Raw genomic sequence first — 25,079 nt, forward strand, 5'->3', positions numbered from 1 at the left:
TAATAAGCATAGTGTATAAGTTTCATAACATTTGGTTGAGGCAAACTAAAGTTAGAGAACGGAAACCAACTTTGGGACGTACGGACGTATGGACGTAAGGACAAGGGTAAAACTTAATGCCCCCTCCGCTACGGCGGTGGCATAAAAATGTGTAGCTTAATTTCTATCTTAAGTTATTAATGTAAACTATATAAAGATTCAAAATGCATAATTCAAGACACAACTTAAAATCGGATATTAATTTACTTTTGAATAAAATGCTCCGCAGGGCGCAGCTTGATACGACCGCAGAGGTCGAACCCTGAACAGTTGGGGCAAGTATGGACACAACATTCAAGCTTGATACAGCTTTGCATTTGGATTGTGATTAAATATTTGACACAGCATAGGTTTCTGACACAGAATGAATGTGGTCTAAGAACTTAAAAATTTTAAATTGGACATTCACCTATTATGGTCCAATATCCAAAATCTAAATACATGGTTAGATTCAGCATAGCAAAGATCCCAAAGAATTCAATTTTTGATGAAATCAAACAAAGTTTAATTTTGGACCCTTTTGACCTCAATGTGGACAAAGTTGATGACGGGGCCCAAAAATCAAAAATCTAAATACATGGTTAGATTCAGCATATCAAAGAACCCCATATATTCAATTTTTGTTGAAATCAAACAAAGTTTAATTTTGGACCCCGATTTGGACCAACTTGAAAACTGGGCCCATAATCAAAAATCTAAATACATGTTTAGATTCAGCATATCAAAGAACCCTAAGAATTCAATTTTTGTTAAAATCAAACTAAGTTTAATTTTGGACCCTTTGGACCTTAATGTAGACCAATTTGAAAACGGAACCAAAAATTAAGAATCTAAATACACGGTTAGATTCGGCATATCAAAGAACCCCAACAGTTCAATTTTTGATGAAATCAAACAAAGTTTTATTTTGGACCCTTTGGACCTCAATGTGGACCAATTTAAAAAAGAATAAAACCCCATTGAAATTGGTCAAGAAATAAGCAATTTATACGAAGTATCTTCTTTTGCACAATACTGTGCAATTAAATATTTCTTGCTATTGCGCATTACTGTACAATTGACAATTTCTTGCTATTGCCCAATATTGTGCTATTGGATATTTCTTGCTATTGCGCAATACTGTGCAATTGAAGATTTCTTGCTATTGCGCAATACTGTGCAATTGAAGATTTCTTGCTATTGTGCAATACTGTGCAATTGAAAATTTCTTGCTATTGCACAATACTTATTATATAATTATTTACACATCCTGTTTGGTGTGTATCTCCTACCATATCATTATTATTTGTTTTTAAATATAAATCAGAAATAACCAACTTAAAATGGAAAATTTTAAAAGAAAAAAAAAAGGAAAAAAAGAAAAAAAAGGAAACCCCCCCCCCCCCCCCCAAATTTTTTAAACCCCCTTATGATTCATCACCCCCAAACTCAATCCCAGCCTTCCCTTTGTGGTATGGTACAATTTCAGAGAGATCCATACACTTGAACACAAGTTATTGTCTGGAAACTAGAAAAATGTGTTTTTTGGCCCCTTTTTGGCCCCATATTCCTAAACGTTTAGGGCAATTACCCCCAAACTCAAACCCAGCTTTCCCTTTGTGATATGGAACCTTGTAGTACAATTTCAGAAAGATCCATACACTTACACACAAGTTATTGTCCTGAAACTAGAAAAATGCTTGTTTTTTGCCCCTTTTTGGCCCCTAATTCCTAAAATATTGAGGCAATTACCCCCATCATCAATCCCAGCCTTCCCTTTGTGGTATGGTGCCTTGCGGTACAATTTCAGAGAGATCCATACACTTGAACACAAGTTATTATCTGGAAACTAGAAAAATGCTTATTTTTGGCCCCTTTTTGGCCCCCAATTCCTAAAATATTGAGGCAATTACCCCCATCATCAATCCCAGCCTTCCCTTTGTGGTATGGTGCCTTGCAGTACAATTTCAGAGAGATCAATACACTTGAACACAAGTTATTATCTGGAAACTAGAAAAATGCTTATTTTTGGCCCCTTTTTGGCCCCCAATTCCTAAACGTTTCGGCAATTACCCCCAAACTCAATTCCAGCTTTCCCTTTGTGATATGGAACCTTGTAGTACAATTTCAGAAAGATCCATACACTTACACACAAGTTATTGTCATGAAACTAGAAAAATGCTTGTTTTTTGCCCCGTTTTTGGCCCCTAATTCCTAAAATTTTGAGGCAATTACCCCCAAAATCAATCCCAGCCTTCCCTTTGTGGTATGGTGCCTTGCAGTACAATTTCAGAGAGATCCATACACTTGAACACAAGTTATTATCTGGAAACTAGAAAAATGCTTATTTTTGGCCCCTTTTTGGCCCCCAATTCCTAAACGTTTCGGCAATTACCCCCAAACTCAATTCCAGCTTTCCCTTTGTGATATGGAACCTTGTAGTACAATTTCAGAAAGATCCATACACTTACACACAAGTTATTGTCATGAAACTAGAAAAATGCTTGTTTTTTGCCCCTTTTTTGGCCCCTAATTCCTAAAATTTTGAGGCAATTACCCCCAAAATCAATCCCAGCATTCCTTTTGTGATATGGAACCTTGTGGTACAATGTCAAAGAGATCCATACACTAACACACAAGTTATGTCTGGAAGTTACAAAAATGCTTATTTTTGGCCCCTAATTCCTTTACTGTTGGTACCATAACCCCCAAAATCAATCCCAACCTTCCTTTTGTGGTATTGAACCTTGTGGTAAAATTTCATAGAGATCCATTCACTTAAACTAAAGTTAGAGTGCGAAAACCAATGTGTCTTCGGACGACGCAGGACGACGCCAGACGACGACGACGACGACGCCAACGTCATACCAATATACGACCACAAAAATTTTTTTGCGGTCGTATAAAAACATGATAACATATATTGTATGATTGCCAACGAGACAACTATCCACCAATTGATATACATGTAAGCAACTATAGGTCACTGTGCAGCCTTCAACAATGAGCAGAACTGATTATCATTTTGTATGGCTTACTATCAATGTTCTCAAATAGAAAAGCTTAAAAAAAACTTGTATATAAAATCATAATTAAACATATAAACATGGAATATTAGTTCTAAACAAAGGTTAAAGAGTAAAAATGTATAGAACACTTCAATTTCACAAATAAAATCTAAATCACCATTTCACAAATTACATAATGTATTTTTATTTGATATTTTATCTTGCATGGAAGACATCTCACCAATATGCATCTTATTCTAGGAGCAGAAGGTAGTTATGTTACCTTCATCACTCAAAGAAGAAAATATTTTAATGTAACAAACCTTGGATATATGATATCATACATGTACTTTTGAGATTTGTATCTCAACTATGTAGAAGCAAGATCCATATACAATAATAAAATTTATGATCCAGACTTAAATTCACATAATTTGCCTTAAACACTACCAAATATGACTAATGTTTAAGATTATTGTATACTCTCATTGCATCATGAATAACAATTAAATATCATCAGTTTGACAGGACAAGACTTTTTACACATACAGTGACATTATTTGCAAGAGATATCATAATTAATCAACAGTAAAGCCATGACAATAGTGTTCCAGACATTTGCAACACATAAATCTTTTGATTACATGTCCTATTCCGTCTGTTATTTCATCTCTGGGTGGATAGTTTCATGTATAACATTATGGTGGTTCCTTGTAGCAAATTCTTTTCTTCCATTATGTAGCGCTAAGATTCTGCTGATTGGTTGAGTGGGTTATCAGGTGACTTCATCCAATCTTTCCACAACATATGTTTTAATTGTGATAATTTCATACTTGGGTTCTCCTGTTTTAATATAGGTAGGTTAGTGTCTTCATATTTTTTATAGGCAGCTTTCATTCTCTTTTCTGGATGGTGATCAACTGCAGCTTCTTTTTCACTGAAAACAACAATCATATCACTACCAAACAACTGTCAATAAATGTGCTATTATGTTGCAATGCAGTCCAAAACGCATCATTTAATAAAACTGTGAAAATTTACTTATCCTAAGAGGCAGACTGTTTTACTTTTAAAACAAAACTAGTTTCTTTTTTCACAAGAACTTGAAAAGGTTAAATAAATGACCTTTATTATACTTCCAATTGAACGATGCCAGAGATCAAATCGGACTTTAAAGCAGGGTTCTCACTATGATAAGCCTATGACTCCCGAACTTATCTTTAAAAATAAGTCTACATGTTTTTGTATATTTTTTAATCATGAAACAGTTGGTTTTCTAGAACATGTTTGCCTCATCAAATCAAAAGGACTGCTTACATTCAGTATAATGATATCAACAAATATAATGCCTGCCAATGTTTCAATGAGCATTGAGCATGACAGGAAAGATATATTTCTTCATGTTTATATGAAAAAGAAAATGAAAATGTATAACTTCATTCAAGTATAAAGATATTGAGTATTCTAACATTCTGATTTTTTTGTCAGATTTCATAAAGATCTTCTAAGTTCTACTAACAATAAAATGCTTCGCTGAGTGCAGCCTGATACGACCGCAGAGGTTGAACCCTGAACAGTTGGTACAAATTTGGACACAATATTCAAGCTTGATACTGTCTGAATTTGGATTGTGATCAAATTTTTGACATAATATAGATTTCTGACACAAAATAAATGTGGTCAAAGATCCTACAAATCTATTGCGTAATACTGTGCAATTGAAGATTTCTTCTTGAAACTTTTCAAAAATTCAAAATTTGAAAATTTTGAAAAAAAATAATGAATCCTTTAAAAAGATTGGAAAAAAAAATCCCCAAAACTTTTTGAAACCCCCCTTGGAGCAATAACCCCAAAACTCGATCCCAGCCTTTCCTTTGTAGTATGGAACCAGACTGAAGTTGAAGTTGTAGTACAATTTCAGAGATTTCCATACACTTAAACACAAGTTATTGTCTGGAAACTATAAAAATGCTTGTTTTTGGCCCTTTTTTGGCCCCGTATTCCTACATAATTAGGCAATTAACCCCAAACTCAATCCTATACTTTCCCTTTGTGATATGGAACCTTGTGGTACAATGTCAGAGAGATCCATACAATTACACACAAGTAATTGTCTGGAAACTAGAAAAATGCTTGTTTTTGGCTCTTAATTCCTAAACTGTTGGCCCCATAACCCCTAAAATAAATCCCAACCTTCTACTTGTGGTATTAAACATTGTCGTACAATTTCAGAGCAATCGAAATACTTATACACAAGTTATTATCCTGAAACTAGAAAAATGCTTGTTTTGGGCCCCTTTGGGGCCCCTAATTCCTAAACGGTTGTGACCATCATCCCAAAAATCAATCCCAACCTTCCTTTTATGGTATTGAACCTTCTTTAAAAATTTCATAGAGATCCATTCACTTAAACTTAAGTAATTGTCCGGAAACCAATGTGTCTTCGGACGACGACGACGACATCATACCATTATACGATCCAAAAAAAATGTTTGCGATCGTATAAAAAGACGATATTGTACTTATGTTACACTAATTTATTATATATTCATAGATATGAAATCCTCAATAAAATTGCATAATATTGATTAATTAAATAATTATTGTAATTTGAAAATTTGAAAAGAAACAAACTAGGTTGACAGCTACTTTGTAAATAAAAATATGGCAGGCAATGTAAACAAACAGCTGGGAAATGACATTGTCTCTAATTTCTTGCTTGTAGTATTATATTACACTCTACCTGGTAATTTGAATTATGTCCAGTGAAAAAGTGTACAATTCACGTTTTGTATGGTATTTAATGGAAAATATAATTTATAAAATAATGAAGCCTATGATCTGATAAACACAAAATTAAAGAATTTCCATATAATACTACACACCTTAAAACTGATAAAGCAGCTTCAACACTTCTTGCTTCACCCTCTAACTGTAGTTTGTTTAGATTTTCCTCCAATGGTTTATCCAAATGTGTTTCTTCTTTTTCTTTCTCTGCTGCAGCTAAAACAACAATATATTGTCTAGATTACATGAGAACTAATTTAAAACAATGCTTGCTAAAACCAAGAAATATATACAATGGAACACATAATAAATAAAGTGCTCCGCTGGGCGCAGTTTGATACGACCACAGAGGTCAAACCCTGAACAGTTGGGGCAAGTATGGACACAACATTCAAGCTTGATACAGCACTGAATTTGGATTGTGATTAAATATTTGACACAGCATAGGTTTCTGACACAGAATGAATGTGGTCTAAGAACTTAAAAATTTTAAATTTACCTATTCAAACCATATCATTATTATTTGCTTTTATATATAAATCAGAAATAACCAATTTAAAATGGAAAATTTTAAAGAAAAAAAAAGGAAAAAAAGGAAAATAAAATCCCCCCTCCCCAATTTTTTTTGAACCCCCTTATGATTCAGCACCCCCAAACTCAATCCCAGCCTTCCCTTTATGGTATGGTACCTTGCAGTACAATTTCAGAGAGATCCATACACTTGAACACAAGTTATTGTCTGGAAACTAGAATAAAATGCTTCGCTGGGCGCAGCTTTATACGACCGCAGAGGTCGAACCCTGAACAGTTGGGGCAAGTATGGAAACAACATTCAAGCTTGATACAGCTCTGAATTTGGATTGTGATTAAATATTTGACACAGCATAGGTTTCTGACACAGAAAGAATGTGGTCTAAGAATTTCAATTTTTTTAATTTACCTATTATGGTCCAATGTCCAAAATCAAAATACATGGTTAGATTCAGCATATCAAAGAACCCCATATATTCAATTTTTGTTGAAATCAAACAAAGTTTAATTTTGGACCCCAACTTGGACAAACTTGAAAACTGGTCCCATAATCAAAAATCTAAACACATGTTTAGATTCAGCATATCAAAGTACCCCAAGAATTCAATTTTTGTTAAAATCAAACTAAGTTTAATTTTGGACCCTTTGGACCTTAATGTAGACCAATTAAAAAAAACGGGACCCAAAACAAAAAATCTAAAAACACGGTTAGATTTGGCATATCACAGAACCCCAATAATTCAATTTTTTATGAAATCAAACAAAGTTTAATTTTGGACCCTTTTGACCTCAATATAAACCAATTTGATAGCGGGCCCACAAATAAAAAATCTAAATACATGGTAAGATTCAGCATATCAAAGAACCCCATATATTCAATTTTTGTTGAAATCAAACAAAGTTTAATTTTGGACCCCAATTTGGACCAACTTGAAAACTGGGCCAAAAATCTAAAATCTAAATACATGTTTAGATTCAGCATATCAAAGAACCCCATATATTCAATTTTTGTTGAAATCAAACAAATTTAATTTTGGACCCCAACTTGGACCAACTTGAAAACTGGTCCCATAATCAAAAATCTAAACACATGTTTAGATTCAGCATATCAAAGAACCCCAAAAATTCAATTTTTGTTAAAATCAAACTAAGTTTAATTTTGGACCCTTTGGACCTTAATGTAGACCAATTCAAATAAAATGCTCCGCAGGGCGCAGCTTGATACGACCGCAGAGGTCGAACCCTGAACAGTTGGGGCAAGTATGGACACAACATTCAAGCTTGATACAGCTTTGCATTTGGATTGTGATTAAATATTTGACACAGCATAGGTTTCTAACACAGAATGAATGTGATCTAAGAACTTAAAAATTTTAAATTGGACATTCACCTATTATGGTCCAATATCCAAAACCTAAATACATGGTTAGATGCAGCATATCAAAGAACCCCAAGAATTCAATTTTTGATGAAATCAAACAAAGTTTAATTTTGGACCCTTTTGACCTCAATGTGGACAAAGTTGATAACGGGGCCCAAAAATCAAAAATCTAAATACATGGTTAGATTCAGCATATCAAAGAACCCCATATATTCAATTTTTGTTGAAATCAAACAAAGTTTAATTTTGGACCCCGATTTGGACCAACTTGAAAACTGGGCCCATAATCAAAAATCTAAATACATGTTTTGATTCAGCATATCAAAGAACCCTAAGAATTCAATTTTTGTTAAAATCAAACTAAGTTTAATTTTGGACCCTTTGGACCTTAATGTAGACCAATTTGAAAACGGAACCAAAAATTAAGAATCTAAATACACGGTTAGATTCGGCATATCAAAGAACCCCAATAATTCAATTTTAGATGAAATCAAACAAAGTTTAATTTTGGACCCTTTGGACCTCAATGTGGACCAATTTAAAAACGGGGCCCAAAATCCAATAAAACGCTTCGCTGGGCGCAGCTTGATACGACCGCAGAGGTCCAACCCTGAACAGTTGGGGCAAGTATGGACACAACATTCAAGCTTGATACAGCTCTGAATTTGGATTGTGATTAAATATTTGACACAGCATAGGTTTCTGACACAGAAAGAATGTGGTCTAAGAACTTCAATTTTTTTAATTTACCTATTATGGTCCAATGTCCAAAATCAAAATACATGGTTAGATTCAGCATATCAAAGAACCCCATATATTCAATTTTTGTTGAAAATAAACAAAGTTTAATTTTGGACCCCAACTTGGACAATCTTGAAAACTGGTCCCATAATCAAAAATCTAAACACATGTTTAGATTCAGCATATCAAGGTACCCCAAGAATTCAATTTTTGTTAAAATCAAACTAAGTTTAATTTTGGACCCTTTGGACCTTTATGTAGACCAATTTAAAAAACGGGACCCAAAATTAAAAATCTAAAAACATGGTTAGATTTGGCATATCAAAGAACCCCAATGATTCAATTTTTGATGAAATCAAACAAAGTTTAATTTTGGACCCTTTTGACCTCAATATGAACCAATTTCATAGCAGGCCCACAAATAAAAAATCTAAATACATGGTAAGATTCAGCATATCAAAGAAACCCCATATATTCAATTTTTGTTGAAATCAAACAAAGTTTAATTTTGGACCCCAATTTGGACCAACTTGAAAACTGGGCCAAAAATCTAAAATCTAAATACATGTTTAGATTCAGCATATCAAAGAACCCCATATATTCAATTTTTGTTGAAATCAAACAAAGTTTAATTTTGGACCCCAACTTTGAACAACTTGAAAACTGGTCCCATAATCAAAAATCTAAACACATGTTTAGATTCAGCATATCAAAGAACCCCTTAAATTCGATTTTTGTTAAAATCAAACTAAGTTTAATTTTGGACCCTTTGGACCTTAATGTAGACCAATTTAAAAAACGGGACCCAAAATTAAAAATCTATATACACGGTTAGATTTGGCATATCAAAGAACCCCAATAATTCAATTTTTGATGAAATCAAACAAAGTTTAATTTTGGACCCTTTTGACCTCAATATGAACCAATTTGATAGCGGGCCCACAAATAAAAAATCTAAATACATGGTAAGATTCAGCATATCAAAGAACCCCATATATTCAATTTTTGTTGAAATCAAACGAAGTTTAATTTTGGACCCCAATTTGTACAAACTTTAAAACTGGGCCAAAAATCTAAAATCTAAATACATGTTTAGATTCAGCATATCAAAGAACCCCATATATTCAATTTTTGTTGAAATCAAACAAAGTTTAATTTTGGACCCCAACTTGGACCAACTTGAAAACTGGGGCCATAATCAATAAAATGCTTCGCTGGGGCGCAGCTTGATACGACCGCAGAGGTCGAACCCTGAACAGTTGGGGCAAGTATGGACACAACATTCAAGCTTGATACAGCTCTGAATTTGGATTGTTATTAAATATTTGACACAGCATAGGTTTCTGACACAGAAAGAATGTGGTCTAAGAACTTGATTCTTTTTAATTTACCTATTATGGTCCAATGACCAAAATCAAAATACATGGTTAGATTCAGCATATCAAAGAACCCCATATATTCAATTTTTGTTAAAATCAAATAAAGTTTAATTTTGGACCCCAACTTGGACCAACTTGAAAACTGGGACCATAATCAAAAATCTAAACACATGTTTAGATTCAGCATATCAAAGAACCCCAAGAATTCAATTTTTCTTAAAATCAAACTAAGTTTAATTTTGGACCCTTTAGACCTCAATGAAGACCAATTTAAAAAACGGGACCCAAATTAAAAATCTAAAAACACAGTTAGATTTGGCATATCGAAGAACCCCAATAATTCAATTTTTGATGAAATCAAACAAAGTTTAATTTTGGACCCTTTTGACCTCAATATGAACCAATTTGATAGCGGGGCCCACAAATAAAAAATCTAAATACATGGTTAGATTCAGCATATCAAAGAACCTCATATATTCAATTTTTGTTGAAATCAAACAAAGTTTAATTTTGGACCCCAATTTGGACCAACTTGAAAACTGGGCCCATAATCAAAAATATAAATACATGTTTAGATTCAGCATATCAAAGAACCCCATATATTCAATTTTTGTTGAAATCAAACAAAGTTTAAATACTGGACCCTATCTTGGACCAACTTGAAAACTGGGCCCATAATCAAAAATCTAAACACATGTTTAGATTCAGCATATCAAAGAACCCCAAGAATTCAATTTTTGTTAAAATCAAACTAAGTTTAATTTTGGACCCTTTGGACCTTAATGTAGACCAATTTAAAAAACAGGACCCAAAATTAAAAATCTAAATACACGGTTAGATTTGGAATTTTCAAAGAACCCCAATAATTCAATTTTAGATGAAATCAAACAAAGTTTAATTTTGGACCCTTTTGACCTCAATATGAACCAATTTGATAACGGGGTCCACAAATAAAAAATCTAAATACATGGTTAGATTCAGCATATCAAAGAACCCCATATATTCAATTTTTGTTGAAATCAAACAAAGTTTAATTTTGGACCCCAATTTGGACCAACTTGAAAACTGGGCCAAAAATCAAAAATCTAAATACATGTTTAGATTCAGCATATCAAAGAACCTCATATATTCAATTTTTGCTAAAATCAAACAAAGTTTAATTTTGGACCCTTTGGACCTTAATGTAGACCAATTTGAAAACTGGACCCAAAATTAAAAATCTAAATACACTGTTAGATTCGGCATAACAAATAAATAAATGTGATCAAAGATTTTACAAATCTAATGCGCCATACTGTGCAATTAAAGATTACTTCTTGAAATTTTTCAATATTTGAAATTTGAAAAAAAAAAAATATTTGAAGAATAATTCTTTTTAATTTCTGAAATCTGAAATGAGAAAAAATTGACCCCCCACAATTTCTTTTTATCCCCCTCCCCTTTTTTTTCCCCAAAAAAATTCTTTCCCTCAAGATATGGTCATAATCTCAATTCAAATTTCCAATGGAGTTGGCAACCATAATTACCCATTTAAATTTACCATAGTGCTAACTTAATCTATTTTATAATAGAATTAATAAAATGCTTCGCTGGGCGCAGCTTGATACGACCGCAGAGGTCGAACCCTGAACAGTTGGGGCAAGTATGAACACAACATTCAAGCTTGATACAGCTCTGAATTTGGATTGTGATTAAATATTTGACACAGCATAGGTTTCTGACACAGAATGTGGTCTAAGAACTTCAATTTTTTTAATTTACCTATTATGGTCCACTGTCCAAAATCAAAATACATGGTTAGATTCAGCATATCAAAGAACCCCATATATTCAATTTTTGTTGAAATCAAACAAAGTTTAATTTTGGACCCCAACTTGGACAAACTTGAAAACTGGTCCCATAATCAAAAATCTAAACACATGTTTAGATTCAGCATATCAAAGTACCCGAAGAATTCAATTTTTGTTAAAATCAAACTAAGTTTAATTTTGGACCCTTTGGACCTTAATGTAGACAAATTTAAAAAACGGGACCCTAAATTAAAAATCTAAAAACACAGTTAGATTTGGCATATCAAAGAACCCCAATAATTCAATTTTTGATGAAATCAAACAAAGTTTAATTTTGGACCCTTTTGACCTCAATATGAACCAATTTGATAGCGGGCCCACAAATAAAAAATCTAAATACATGGTAAGATTCAGCATATCAAAGAACCCCATATATTCAATTTTTGTTGAAATCAAACAAAGTTTAATTTTGGACCCCAATTTGGACCATCTTGAAAACTGGGCCAAAAATCTAAAATCTAAATACATGTTTAGATTCAGCATATCAAAGAACCCCATATATTCAATTTTTGTTGAAATCAAACAAAGTTTAATTTTGGACCCCAACTTGGACCAACTTGAAAACTGGGCCCATATAAATCAAAAATCTAAATACATGGTTAGATTCAGCATATCAAAGAACCCTAAGAATTCAATTTTTGTTAAAATCAAACTAAGTTTAATTTTGGACCCTTTGGACCTTAATGTAGACAAATTTAAAAAACGGGACCCAAAATTAAAAATCTAAATACATGGTTAGATTCGGCATATCAGAGAACCCCAATAATTCAATTTTTGATGAAATCAAACAAAGTTTAATTTTGGACCCTTTGGACCTCAATGTGGACCAATTCAAAAACGGGGCCCAAAATCCAAAAACTTAATACACTGTTAGATTCAGCATATTAAAGAACCCCAAGAATTCAAGAATAAAACCCCATTGAAATTGATCAAGAAATAAGCAATTTATACGAAGTATCTTCTTTTGCACAATACTGTGCAATTGAATATTTCTTGCTATTGCGCAATACTGTACAATTGACAATTTCTTGCTATTGCGCAATATTGTGCTATTGGATATTTCTTGCTATTGCGCAATACTGTTAAATTGAAGATTTCTTGCTATTGTGCAATACTGTGCAATTGAAAATTTCTTGCCATTGCACAATACTTATTATATAATAATTTACACATCCTGTTTGGTGTGTATCTCCTACCATATCATTATTATTTGCTTTTAAATATAAATCAGAAATAACCAACTTAAAATGGAAAATTTTAAAAGAAAAAAAAAAGGAAAAAAAGAAAAAAAAAAAAAAAAAAAATCCCCCCCCCAAATTTTTTGAACCCCCTTATGATTCATCACCCCCAAACTCAATCCCAGCCTTCCCTTTGTGGTATGGTACCTTGCAGTACAATTTCAGAGAGATCCATACACTTGAACACAAGTTATTGTCTGGAAACTAGAAAAATGCTTATTTTTGGCCCCTTTTTGGCCCCCAATTCCTAAACGTTTCGGGCAATTACCCCCAAACTCAATTCCAGCTTTCCCTTTGTGATATGGAACCTTGTAGTACAATTTCAGAAATATCCAAACACTTACACACAAGTTATTGTCATGAAACTAGAAAAATGCTTGTTTTTTGCCCCTTTTTGGGCCCCTAATTCCTAAAATTTTGAGGCAATTACCCCCAAAATCAATTACAGCCTTCCCTTTGTGATATGGAACCTTGTGGTACAATGTCAGAGAGATCCATACACTTACACACAAGTTATTGTCTGAAAGTTACAAAAATGCTTATTTTTGGCCCCTTTTTGGCCCCTAATTCCTTAACTGTTGGTACCATAACCCCCAAAATCAATCCCAACCTTCCTTTTGTGGTATTGAACCTTATGGTGGAATTTCATGGAGATCCATTCACTTAAACTAAAGTTAGAGTGCGAAAACCAATGTGTCTTCGGACGACGCCGGACGACGCCGGACGACGACGACGACGACGACGACGACGACGACGACGACGACGACGACGACGACGCCAACGTCATACCAATATACGACCAAAAAATTTTTAATTTTTGCGGTCGTATAAAAATGTAGTGTCAAATCTTTCATATGGATTTTTTGGTAAAAAAAAAAGATGCAACATTTGCAGATATTTTTACTGGTCTTCCTTTATAAATATGCATTTCTTTATACATAATTTAAAAGCAGTGTAAGGGAAGTAACCAAAACGTTGTATTTGGATTACCTCCCTTACACTGTTTTAAATTATCTTTATTGTTCATTAACCATTACTTTATACATAATTTAAAAGCAGTGTAAGGGAGATAATTTCAATGATGTATTTGATTTATCTCCCTTACACTGCTTTAAATTATGTTTTGTACTAAAGTATTTGTCCATTAACCAAGACAACCTTGTTTTTCCCCCTTTTTTGCCCCTAATTCCTAAACGGTTTGAGCCATAACCCCCCAAAGCAAATCCTAACCATCCCTTTGTGGTATGGAAACTTGTAGTATAATTTCAGAGAGATCCATACACCGTTCCACAGTTATTGTCTGGAAACTAGAAAATGCTTATTTTTGGCCCCTTTTTGGCCCCTAATCCCTTAACTGTTGGTACCATAACCCCCAAAATCAATCCCAACCTTCCTTTTGTGGTATTTAACCTTATGGTCAAATTTCAAAAAGATCGATACACTTAAACTAAAGTTAGAGTGCGAAAACTAATGCGTCTTCGGACGACGACGCCGGACGACGCCGACGACGACGCCAACGTCATACCAATATACGACCACAAAAATTTTTTTGCGGTCGTATAAAAACTAAATACACGGTTAGATTCAGCATATTAAAGAACCCCAAGAATTCATGAATAAAACCCCATTGAAATTGGTCAAGAAATAAGCAATTTATACGAAGTATCTTCTTTTGCACAATACTGTGCAATTAAATATTTCTTGCTATTGCGCAATACTGTACAATTGACAATTTCTTGCTATTGCGCAATATTGTGCTATTGGATATTTCTTGCTATTGCGCAATACTGTGCAATTGAAGATTTCTTGCTATTGTGCAATACTGTGCAATTGAAGATTTCTTGTTATTGTGCAATACTGTGCAATTGAAAATTTCTTGCTATTGCACAATACTTATTATATAATAATTTACACTTCCTGTTTGGTGTGTATCTCCTACCATATCATTATTATTTGCTTTTAAATATAAATCAGAAATAACCAACTTAAAATGGAAAATTTTAAAAGAAAAAAAAGGAAAAAAAGAAAAAATAAAAGGAAATAAAAAAAATTCCCCCCCAAATTTTTTGAACCCCCTTATGATTCATCACCCCCAAACTCAATCCCAGCCTTCCCTTTGTGGTATGGTACCTTGCAGTACAATTTCAGAGAGATCCATACACTTGAACACAAGTTATTGTCTGGAAACTAGAAAAATGTGTTTTTTGGCCCCTTTTTGGCCCCAAATTCCTAAACGTTTAGGGCAATTACCCCCAAACTCAAACCCAGCTTTCCTTTTGAGATATGGAACCTTGTAGTACAATTTCAGAAAGATCCATACACTTACACACAAGTTATTGTCCTGAAACTAGAAAAATGCTTGTTTTTTGCCCCTTTTTTGCCCCTAATTCCTAAAATATTGAGGCAATTACCCTCATCATCAATCCCAGCCTTCCCTTTGTGGTATGGTACCTTGTAGTACAATTTCAGAGAGATCCATACACTTGAACACAAGTTATTGTCTGGAAACTAGAAAAATGCTTATTTTTGGCCCCTTTTTGGCCCCCAATTCCTAAACGTTTCGGCAATTACCCCCAAACTCAATTCCAGCTTTCCCTTTGTGATATGGAACCTTGTAGTACAATTTCAGAAAGATCCATACACTTACACACAAGTTATTGTCATGAAACTAGAAAAATGCTTGTTTTTTGCCCCTTTTTTGGCCCCTAATTCCTAAATTTTTGAGGCAATTACCCCCAAAATCAATCCCAGCATTCCTTTTGTGATATGGAACCTTGTGGTACAATGTCAGAGAGATCCATACACTAACACACAAGTTATGTCTGGAAGTTACAAAAATGCTTATTTTTGGCCCCTTTTTGGCCCCTAATTCCTTTACTGTTGGTACCATAACCCCCAAAATCAATCCCAACCTTCCTTTTGTGGTATTGAACCTTGTGGTAAAATTTCATAGAGATCAATTCACTTAAACTAAAGTTAGAGTGCGAAAACCAATGTGTCTTTGGACGACGCCAGACGACGACGACGATGACGATGCCAACGTCATACCAATATACGACCACAAAAATTTTTTTGCATTCGTATAAAAACGGGACCCAAAATTAAAAATCTAAATACACGGTTAGATTTGGCATATCAAAGAACCCCAATAATTCAATTTTTGATGAAATCAAACAAAGTTTAATTTTGGACCCTTTTGACCTCAATATGAACCAATTTGATAGCAGGCCCACAAATAAAAAATCTAAATACATGGTAAGATTCAGCATATCAAAGAACCCCATATATTCAATTTTTGTTGAAATCAAACAAAGTTTAATTTTGGACCCCAATTTGGACCAACTTGAAAACTGGGCCAAAAATCTAAAATCTAAATACATGTTTAGATTCAGCATATCAAAGAACCCCATATATTCAATTTTTGTTGAAATCAAACAAAGTTTAATTTTGGACCCCAACTTGGACCAACTTGAAAACTAGGCCCATAATCAAAAATCTAAACACATGTTTAGATTCAGCATATCAAAGAACCCCAAGAATTCAATGTTTGTTAAAATCAAACTAAGTTTAATTTTGGACCCTTTGGACCTTAATGTAGACCAATTTAAAAAACGGGACCCAAAATTAAAAATCTAAATACACGGTTAGATTTGGCATATCAAAGAACCCCAATAATTCAATTTTTGATGAAATCAAACAAAGTTTAATTTTGGACCCTTTTGACCTCAACATGAACCAATTTGATAGCGGGGTCCACAAATAAAAAATCTAAATACATGGTTAGATGCAACATATCAAAGAACCCCATATATTCAATTTTTGTTGAAATCAAACAAAGTTTAATTCTGGACCTCAATTTGGACCAACTTGAAAACTGGGCCAAAAATCAAAAATCTAAATACATGTTTAGATTCAGCATATCAAAGAACCCCATATATTCAATTTTTGTTAAAATCAAACAAAGTTTAATTTTGGACCCTTTGGACCTTAATGTAGACCAATTTGAAAACTGGACCCAAAATTAAAAATCTAAATACACGGTTAGATTCGGCATAACAAATAAATAAATGTGGTCAAAGATTTTACAAATCTAATGCGCCATACTGGTCGTCCTTTATAAATATGCATTTCTTTAAACATAATTTAAAAGCAGTGTAAGGGAAGTTACCAAAACATTGTATTTGGATTACCTCCCTTACACTGTTTTAAATTATCTTAATTGTTCATTAACCATTACTTTATACATAATTTAAAAGCAGTGTAAGGGAGATAATTTCAATGGTGTATTTGATTTATCTCCCTTACACTGCTTTAAATTATGTTTTGTACTAAAGTATTTGTCCATTAATGAGGACAACCTTGTTTTTCCTCCTTTTTTGCCCCTTATTCTTAAACGGTTTGAGCAATAACCCCCCAAAGCAAATCCTAACCATCCCTTTGTGGTTTGGAAACTTGTAGTATAATTTCAGAGAGATCCATACACCGTTCCACAGTTATTGTCTGGAATCTAGAAAATGCTTATTTTTGGCCCCTTTTTGGCCCCTAATTCCTTAACTGTTGGTACCATAACCCCCAAAATCAATCCCCACCTTCCTTTTGTGGTATTGAACCTTATGGTAAAATTTCATAGAGATCCATTCACTTAAACTAAAGTTAGAGTGCGAAAACTAATGCGTCTTCGGACGACGACGACGACGCCAGACAACGACGACGACGACACCAACGTCATACCAATATACGACCACAAAAATTTTTTTGCGGTCGTATAAAAATGCTTGTTTTTTTTGCCCCTTTTTGGCCCCAAAATCCTAAAGGTAAAGGGCAATTACCCCCAAACTCAAACCCAGCTTTCACTTTGTGATATGGAACCTTATAGTAAAATTTCATAAAGATCCATACACTTACACACAAGTTATTGTCCTGAAACTAGAAAAATGCTTGTTTTTTTCCCCTTTTTGGCCCCTTATTCCTAAAATTTTGAGGCAATTACCCCCAAAATCAATCCCAGCCTTCCCTTTGTGGTATGGTACCTTGCAGTACAATTTCAGAGAGATCCATACACTTAAACACAAGTTACATGTATTGTCTGGAAACTAGAAAAATGCTTATTTTTGGCCCCTTTTTGGCCCCTAATTCCTAAACGTTTTGGGCAATTACCCCCAAACTCAATTTCAGCTTTTCCTTTGTGATATGGAACCTTGTAGTACAATTTCAGAAAGATCCATACACTTACACACAAGTTATTGTCATGAAACTAGAAAAATGCTTGTTTTTTGCCCCTTTTTTGGCTATTCCTAAAATTTTGAGGCAATTACCCCCAAAATCAATCCCAGCATTCCCTTTGTGATATGGAACCTTGTGGTACAATGTCAGAGAGATCCATACACTAACACACAAGTTATGTCCGGAAGTTACAAAAATGCTTACTTTTGGCCCCTTTTTGGCACCTTATTCCTTAACTGTTGGTACCATAACCCCCAAAATCAATCCCAACCTTCCTTTTGTGGTATTGAACCTTATGGTAAAATTTCATAGAGATCCATTCACTTAAACTAAAGTTAGAGTGCAAAAACCAATGTGTCTTCGGACGACAATGACAACGATGCCAGCGTCATACAAATATACGACCGCAAAATTTTTTTGCGGTCGTATAAAAACGATTTTACTCAACAGGGAAGAAATGTCAGTCAAAACTATACAAACATAAATTTAACAATTAAAGACGCATACCCTTTTGGTGCCTATAACAGAAGGACGCTGAAGGGAGAAGGGAAACCTAACCTGATATAAAACCAAGATTTACCAGTACATGTACAGTTTTAATTGACATGTAAGACAAGCATTCTGTGAGTATTGCATGGCAATACATAGTCCCCTACTGGTTACAAATTCATTGTAATGGAACAAAATTCTAACTTGATCTATAACTTGTCAAGGTGTAAACTACATAAAAATATCAAGTCAAAATCTTCAAGCATGATGAAAAAATCTGTTGAAAACTGATTATTTAAGTGAATTTTCTATGTCCAAAGATCATAACTCCGCACAAAATTATCAGACTGGAACAAAATTCCAACTTGATCTGTAACTTGTTATGATAAAACTATATAATAATTATCAAATCAATATCTTCAAGAATGACAAACAAACCTACCACTAAATTCTTCAAACAATTTACCAAAGAAAAGGAAAAAAATCCAAAATGTCATTTTGTCTTTTAAAAAATGAGTTATTTGCCTTTGTACAGAAATCTACTTATTAATAAGTATTTCATCAAAAATTTAATTCTAGGGAAAGGGCTTTAACTGAACAAAGAGAAAAGCTAAAATCGTGAAAATTGAACTTGACCTGTAACTTGTCATGATAAATCAATAAACCAAATATCAAATCAATATCTTCAAGCACGAAGAAAAAATGTCTGGAAAACTGATTTGCCGGACTGACAGATGGACAGACAGACAGACAGACAGACGGATGGAGTGTTAACCTAAAGTCACCTTCGACTTCATCGGTAGGGGACTAATTAATTAAAGCACATGATGGCAGTGAATTGAAAACATGCAAGTTTGGAAATAATTTTGCATTAGATAATGACCATTTCAGTGCCTTCATTTCATCTCAAAGATGCGAGATTTTGCGTCCATAGATGAGTCTATTTTCATTTAGCATGCCTATATCTTTTTGAATAGTCTGGATGTTTATGTTCTTTAAAACCCCATGAAAAATACAGCATGGATGAATGCATTCTTGTATTGTTTGTATTGAAAATTGAAATTTTTCACTAGTAAATGTTTTTTGTTGTAGTTAAAATTTATTTATTAATAATACATTAAATGTACCATTGTTATAAGATAGTTTTTATTTCAGATATCTATATCTAAAACTGTCACCTGCTGTACATCACAAAATAATAATCAAATGTATGTTTGAACATCAACGATGACATTTTCATCCAATCGGAGAACAGATCAGGGAGAACTCCATAGTGTAGCATCATCAGATCAATAGGGGACAATTCAAAACTATTACCGACTATGTTGGAATAAATAAATGGGGAATGTGTCCATGGGACACAGATGATGCACCTGCTTGCATATTATATAAAGTTATAAAGGGACATAACTCTAGAACAGTAAAAGTGACACCACCAAAATTCAAACTTGATCTGTAGTTTGTGGTAATAAGCATTGTGTATAAGTTTCATAACATTTGGTTGAGGCAAACTTAAGTTAGAGAACGGAAACAAAAAATTCAGCAATTTTTCCATTTGTAAACGGGCATTACTCTTGAACTGTTAAAGTGACACCACCAAAATTCAAATTGATCTGTATTTTGTGGTAATAAGCATTGTGTATAAGTTTCATAACATTTGGTTGAGGCAAACTAAAGTTAGAGGACGGAAACAAAAATTCAGCAACTTTTCAATTTGTAAAGGGGCATTACTCTAGAACTGTTATATTGACGCCACCAAAATTCAAACTTGATCTGTGTTTTGTGATAATAATGCAGACATCAGATTGCTAATGTCCTAGACATTGCTGATATAGACCTTTGATATACATTTCATAAAAATCAGGGAAAAAATGTACACTTGAGAGCACTTACAATGCCATTCCCATTAGCATTTACACATGGACGGATGTCTGACCAGTATTTCTATGTCCACAGCATCGCCTTGCGCAAGGGACAAAAATATATTATCAAGTTAACACTTGTAGATTCCATAGAATATTAGCCACTGGTAAAATAATTTGTGGGAATTCAAAGTGCAGTCTATATAAAATGTATATTGCAGACCCAGAATTTGGGAAGCAAGTTTCAGTCTGGAAATCCTAATAGATCCTTGTCAACAGATAATTTGAAAACCACTCATTTCATCATTCATTTTTCTCCTTAAGGGGGTACCTAACACTTTGACTAAAATAGATTTGGCTCGTTTGATTTTCATATTTTTTTTTTAAATATTTACTTCGACTTGTTGCCAAAAATATCAAAATTTCTAGAAATTTGAACCACACAATTTACAGGAATAATTCCATTTGATATATAGCAGTTTAACAAACACTAATTTTGAAGCTTGATTTCTCTTTACTAATATTGATTAAAACCTTCGGCTGATATTTTAAAAGAGTTAACTCCCATAGGTGTTCTGTACCCCCTTGAATATGTACCTTTTATATAGTATTATTTACATATTCAATCCCATAGAATGAACATTACCTGCAGTTGCTATTCTTTCTTTTTCTATATTTTCAGCAATCTGTGTTCTAGTCATTTTGTCTACTGTAGCTGGCTTTTTTACTTTTATTGATTCCATTTCTTCATCATGAAGTTTCTGTAATTCTTTCTTCTTTTCCAATTGTTCTACTCTTTTCTTCTCTTTGTCTTCCTATAAGAAAAATAGATTTAACCATCAGAAATTTTTTTTGTGTAATCACGATCATGCAGACATAATGAAAATCTAATTCATGGTGCTTCTTTTACTTAACAACATAATACTGTCAAAAGAAAATGACCTTTAGCTTTCCAATATCTGTAATCACTTATGCATACTATTCATTTTTATGACATTGGATATTGATTTGCTGCCTCAATGCTATTTTACCTCCATTTTTTTTCTTTTATATTTTTGTATCCTTTCAACTGATAGAGTGATTCCCATCATTCTTACAAATGTAGTTGCCACTTGTTTTTTAACTCTATTTCTCCCTCAATATTTTCATATCATTTTAACATTAAAAGTTATTCCCACTTTTCTTTGTTGCTGCCTCATTGATTTTTACCTCCCTTGTTTTATTCATATTTTTATATCATTTCAATAGATGAGGTGAAAGTCCCACCTTTCTTTGTTGCTTTTTGGCAACATGTTTATCATCATCTCTCCAATATTCGTCTTCTTTTTCCTTTTCTTTTCTAGCATTATCAGTTTCCCTCTGTTCTTGCTTTCTTGCTTTTGCCACAGCAGCCTTTGAGTTTTCTCCTTTAAATTTCTTTGGCATTCTTTCAACTAGAAATTTATTTATATTTACAGATATCTGAAAATAAAAACTTGCATATATCTAAATTCATTCCCATATATATTATTTGTAATTTAATATATGCACTTGACAGCAAGTCAAACAGTTACCTGTATTATATTAAAGCAGTTTGAAATGTGCCCCTTGATTTTTTGCAACACATATCAGGTACTTTTAAATCATTCTTTTTTTTACAAAGGGAACAAGCAACAATAAAGAATTTTAAACTAAACAAAGATGATGCCCTAGCTGGTTTAGTAACAACTACATGTATTTTGAAAGAAAACTTGAGATGGTTGTGTTTGTTTTTTTACCATAAAAAAGATTCTAGCTTGAATCTGGACAAACCATGTACCCTGTAGGTCTAATTTCACCAAAACTGACTGTGTGCACACCTTTTAGTGTATATGTACTAACACCCAACAATATATTAAAGTTCTAGCTTGATACCATAGGAAGATTAAACCAGAAAAACCATGTACTTTATGTTCTTTATACTACTAAACAATGACAAAAGTTCAAATTCAAAAACCCATCATTTTTGGAAATTAAATCAAAATCCTGATCAAATGCACACCTTTAGAATATATGTACTAACACCCTTCATTAAGATAAAATTGAGAATGGAAATGGGGAATATGTCAAAGAGACAACAACCCGACTGAAGAGCAGAAAACAGCCCAAGGCCACCAATGGGTCTTCAACACAGCGAGAAAATCCCGCACTCGGAGGCAGGCTTCAGCTGGCCCCTAAACAAAAATGTGTACTAGTTCAGTGAAAATGGACGTCACACTTAACTCCGAAACATATAATAGAACTAAAATTTAAAAAACATACAAGACTAACAAAGGCCAAAGGCTCCCGACTTGAGACAGGCGCAAAAATGCGGCAGGGTTAAACATGTTTTGTGAGATCTCAACCCTCCCCATATACCTCTAGCCAATGTAGAATAAACAAACACACAGCAATACGCACAGTAAAACTCAGTTTAAAAGAAGTCTGAGTCCAATGTCATAATAGGTAACAGAAGAAACTAAGCAAAATGACAATGATACATAAATTAACACAGGACTACTAGCAGTTACTGACATGCCAGCTTCAGACCTCAATTAAACTGATTGAAAGATTATGTCCTCATCATATGAAAATCAAGCACAATCCCTCTTGTTAGGGGTTAAGTATCATACCGTCATAAAATATATGAGAAGAACATAACCCGTACCATGCCAACAACTGGTTTTAGAATAAATGTGTTTATTTTTCCGATGCAAAGACCCTATGGGTGATTCAATATTAATTCCAAAATACGCTGTCTTTAATGACCTGACAGTATCGTAACTATATCCCTTCTGAATAAGTCTGTTTAAAGGTTTGGTTAGCTTTTGAGGTGAATGACGATATTTTTGTGCTTTGTATAGAATATTACCATAAAATAGGATGTGAAATACCTGAACTTATAAGATGTCTGCATGTTGATTTATATTTACGAATGATGTCCTTGTACCAATGATAAAATTTAGCCATTTTTGCTTACAATGTATTAACTGCCAGTCAGGGGTACTACTTGTACAAGTTATTTTTATTTACTTGAAGCAGTAAATATTAATATACTTATAGAAGTAAATGTGTAAGATACTTATACAAGTAGATAGATATAAGAAGATGTGGTATGAGTGCCAATGAGACAACTTTCCATCCAAGTCACAATTTGTAATTTTTACTTGTACAAGTAAAAAAGTCTTTTTATCTTCTTTTCTTGAATTTCTCAGGACTTCTTTGCTCTAATAGAATTTTTAATTGTCTATCCTTTGCAGATGTCTTTACTAATCATTTAAGTGTAATTTCATGGACAATGAAAATCTCATTTGTCTGTTATCTTCAAAACACTGCTCATTTACAAGCCTCCAAGGGGCAATTAGTTTCTTTGTTGAATTAATGAGATGAAACGTTGAACTCTAATAAAAAATTATGAGCCAACCAGAGAAAAATTGTTTAAGGCATGTTTTTACATCCCAAATCTTGAGAATTTTAGGGAAATTACTTACACAAGTAAATTTTTTGAGATATTTAAGAGGAGATTATTTAAACCTTAAAATAAAATATGAATATATATCATGTATATAACAAATTTACTTATATAAGTATATTATTATTTACTTCTTCGAGGAAATAAAAATAACTTGTACAAGTAGTACCCATGACTGACTGCAGGAGGAGTTAGCCGGACAAACCATTTACCCTATGGGGATAGAAGGAAGGATGCATGGGTAAAACTATATGCAGGGTTGGCAATGTATTACCTGGCTCTGCCTGTTGTAACATTCTGCTAACACTGCTTCATGTCTATCTTTATTAAAAAAGTCTATTCATATATAATTATACTTACCTTTCATTTCATATAATGATTGGAAACAGATATTAACAAAAATAATTATTGGATCAAAACGACCAAGTCCAAACTAGTGTGTGGCTGAAAAAACATACAGCAGAACTCAACAGATTCATGGTCGAAACTAGTCCAGATAATCATGCCGTCTGCTGTGTGTATTTTTCGATTTTGACTTTTTTTGATCCCACATTGACAGCAAAAATTTAAAATAGCCTTCCTAGACGTCATAATTATTTGAACTAGGTCGAAACATCAGAAAGCGTGAGATCTTTGAATAAAGTGAAACTATAATGATTAGATTCTATATTTTAATCAGATTGTTGAACAATCGACTCTTACTGTGAAGTAAGAACATAAGCATTGTGGTATTGGGAATATAGGAAAATGTGAAAGTTGTCTTCGGTTGTCTCATCATACCCAAAATATACAGATAATGAGATATGTATCATGTTCACTTGTGTTAGATATATTTGAAGATTAATTATACTGTAAATATTATGAATATGAATTTTGGTTATGTAATTATGATGTTGTACCTTGTTTTAAACGTTTATATCAGTTGTAAGTGCAAGGAATCTGGCTCAACTAAAGCAGGCCTTAAAATTTGGTTATTGACAGTTGTTGTGCAATTTCATTGTAAAAAGAGAATTTAACATTTAACTTTCGTTTTGATCATTTCTAAGGTGAGTAAAAAATTACAACATCAATAATTTACCTGTATCTAAATTTCATATTGTACG

At 33.3% G+C, this 25,079-nt stretch overlaps 1 protein-coding gene and 1 long non-coding RNA gene across 3 annotated transcripts; both read right to left on the bottom strand.

Moving 5' to 3' along the window:
- Positions 1-2,923: 2,923 nt before the first annotated feature.
- On the bottom strand, positions 2,924-24,993 carry LOC127736019 (coiled-coil domain-containing protein 124-A-like). Of its 2 annotated transcripts, none has more exons than XM_052246510.1 (5): positions 24,876-24,993; positions 21,774-21,968; positions 21,154-21,322; positions 5,912-6,029; positions 2,924-3,963 (listed from the first exon to the last, which is right to left on the bottom strand). In XM_052246510.1, exons 2-5 carry the CDS (start codon positions 21,930-21,932, stop codon positions 3,771-3,773), a joined length of 639 nt encoding a protein of 212 aa, XP_052102470.1. In that variant the 5' UTR covers positions 21,933-21,968; positions 24,876-24,993; the 3' UTR covers positions 2,924-3,770. The 2 variants fall into 2 exon arrangements, with proteins under 2 accessions (XP_052102470.1, XP_052102471.1); XM_052246511.1 differs by having other exon boundaries at positions 21,774-21,940; positions 24,876-24,984.
- Positions 7,380-13,769, bottom strand: LOC127736020 (uncharacterized). Its single transcript, XR_007998694.1, has 3 exons — positions 11,607-13,769; positions 9,242-9,857; positions 7,380-7,518 (listed from the first exon to the last, which is right to left on the bottom strand). It is a non-coding gene; the product is annotated as an uncharacterized LOC127736020 (long non-coding RNA).
- Positions 24,994-25,079: the final 86 nt, after the last annotated feature.

This window comes from Mytilus californianus, unplaced genomic scaffold (assembly GCF_021869535.1).
Source record: "Mytilus californianus isolate M0D057914Y unplaced genomic scaffold, xbMytCali1.0.p SCAF_3, whole genome shotgun sequence".
Taxonomy (NCBI): Eukaryota; Metazoa; Mollusca; class Bivalvia; order Mytilida; family Mytilidae; genus Mytilus; species Mytilus californianus.

What these genes read in the sequence shown, in the direction of transcription:
- LOC127736019 (XM_052246510.1), bottom strand. Translation starts at nt 21,932, where the DNA reads ATGCCAAAGAAATTTAAAGGAGAAAACTCAAAGGCTGCTGTGGCAAAA. An exon ending in CCAAAAAGCAACAAAGAAAG is followed by an intron (nt 21,323 to 21,773) that starts GTGGGACTTTCA and finishes TTTTTCTTATAG; the next exon opens with GAAGACAAAGAGAAGAAAAG. An exon ending in AGAAAGAATAGCAACTGCAG is followed by an intron (nt 6,030 to 21,153) that starts GTAATGTTCATT and finishes TTGTTGTTTTAG; the next exon opens with CTGCAGCAGAGAAAGAAAAA.